Source organism: Apaloderma vittatum, unplaced genomic scaffold (assembly GCF_000703405.1).
Source record: "Apaloderma vittatum isolate BGI_N311 unplaced genomic scaffold, ASM70340v1 scaffold41773, whole genome shotgun sequence".
NCBI lineage: Eukaryota > Metazoa > Chordata > Aves > Trogoniformes > Trogonidae > Apaloderma > Apaloderma vittatum.
The window spans coordinates 257-790 of record NW_009707133.1 but is presented as its reverse complement, the minus strand read 5'-3'; the positions used below and the strand labels follow the sequence as shown (position 1 = coordinate 790).

The 534-nt window shown below is 54.3% G+C and overlaps 1 protein-coding gene across 1 annotated transcript in view; it reads left to right on the top strand.

The window, feature by feature from the left end:
• Window positions 1–395, top strand: part of ZPR1 (ZPR1 zinc finger) — a gene marked incomplete at both ends in the record, with an annotated part of 970 nt that extends 575 nt beyond the window's left edge. Inside the window, 2 exons of the mRNA XM_009866056.1 lie at window positions 30–116; window positions 330–395. Of these exons, the coding sequence (XP_009864358.1) occupies window positions 30–116; window positions 330–395 (153 nt within the window). The remainder of the gene's footprint in view (window positions 1–29; window positions 117–329) is intronic.
• Window positions 396–534: the final 139 nt, after the last annotated feature.

Below are 534 nucleotides of genomic sequence, written 5' to 3'. Positions count from 1 at the left end.
TGGCTGAGGGAGCAGGTGGGCTCCTCTAGGTTGAGAGAAACCCCTTCACCCTGGGCGACAGCTCGACCCCCAGTAAGACGGAGAAGCTGCAAGAGTTCATCGGGAAACTGCAAGAGGTGAGTGTGCTCCTGACTTTTTGTGCTTGCCGCTGTCGCTGCCCCTGTGGAATACGTTTAACCGAATTCCTTGACAAGTGCCACCTTACCTCCTGCGATTGCCTTGCGTTTTCTGCCAAACTATTACTGCTTTTTAACTGATGAAAGTGTTAGAACTAAAGCGTGCTGTGAGTGGGAAGGGTCTCCATGCCTGGACGTCCTCTCTTTCTGCAGATCATAGAGGGGAAGACGAAGGCTCACATCATCATGGATGACCCTGCAGGCAACAGCTACCTTCAGGTACAGTGTTGTGTGCTTGGAAGATGAACTCCTGGGAGCCTGAGCAGTTGGGGTGCATTCTCTCCTTTCTTTCCCTCGTGTGTGCTAGCGGGCAGGGGGCCCTTTGGGACTCTGGTACTCGCTGCGGGCCCTGTCCAGG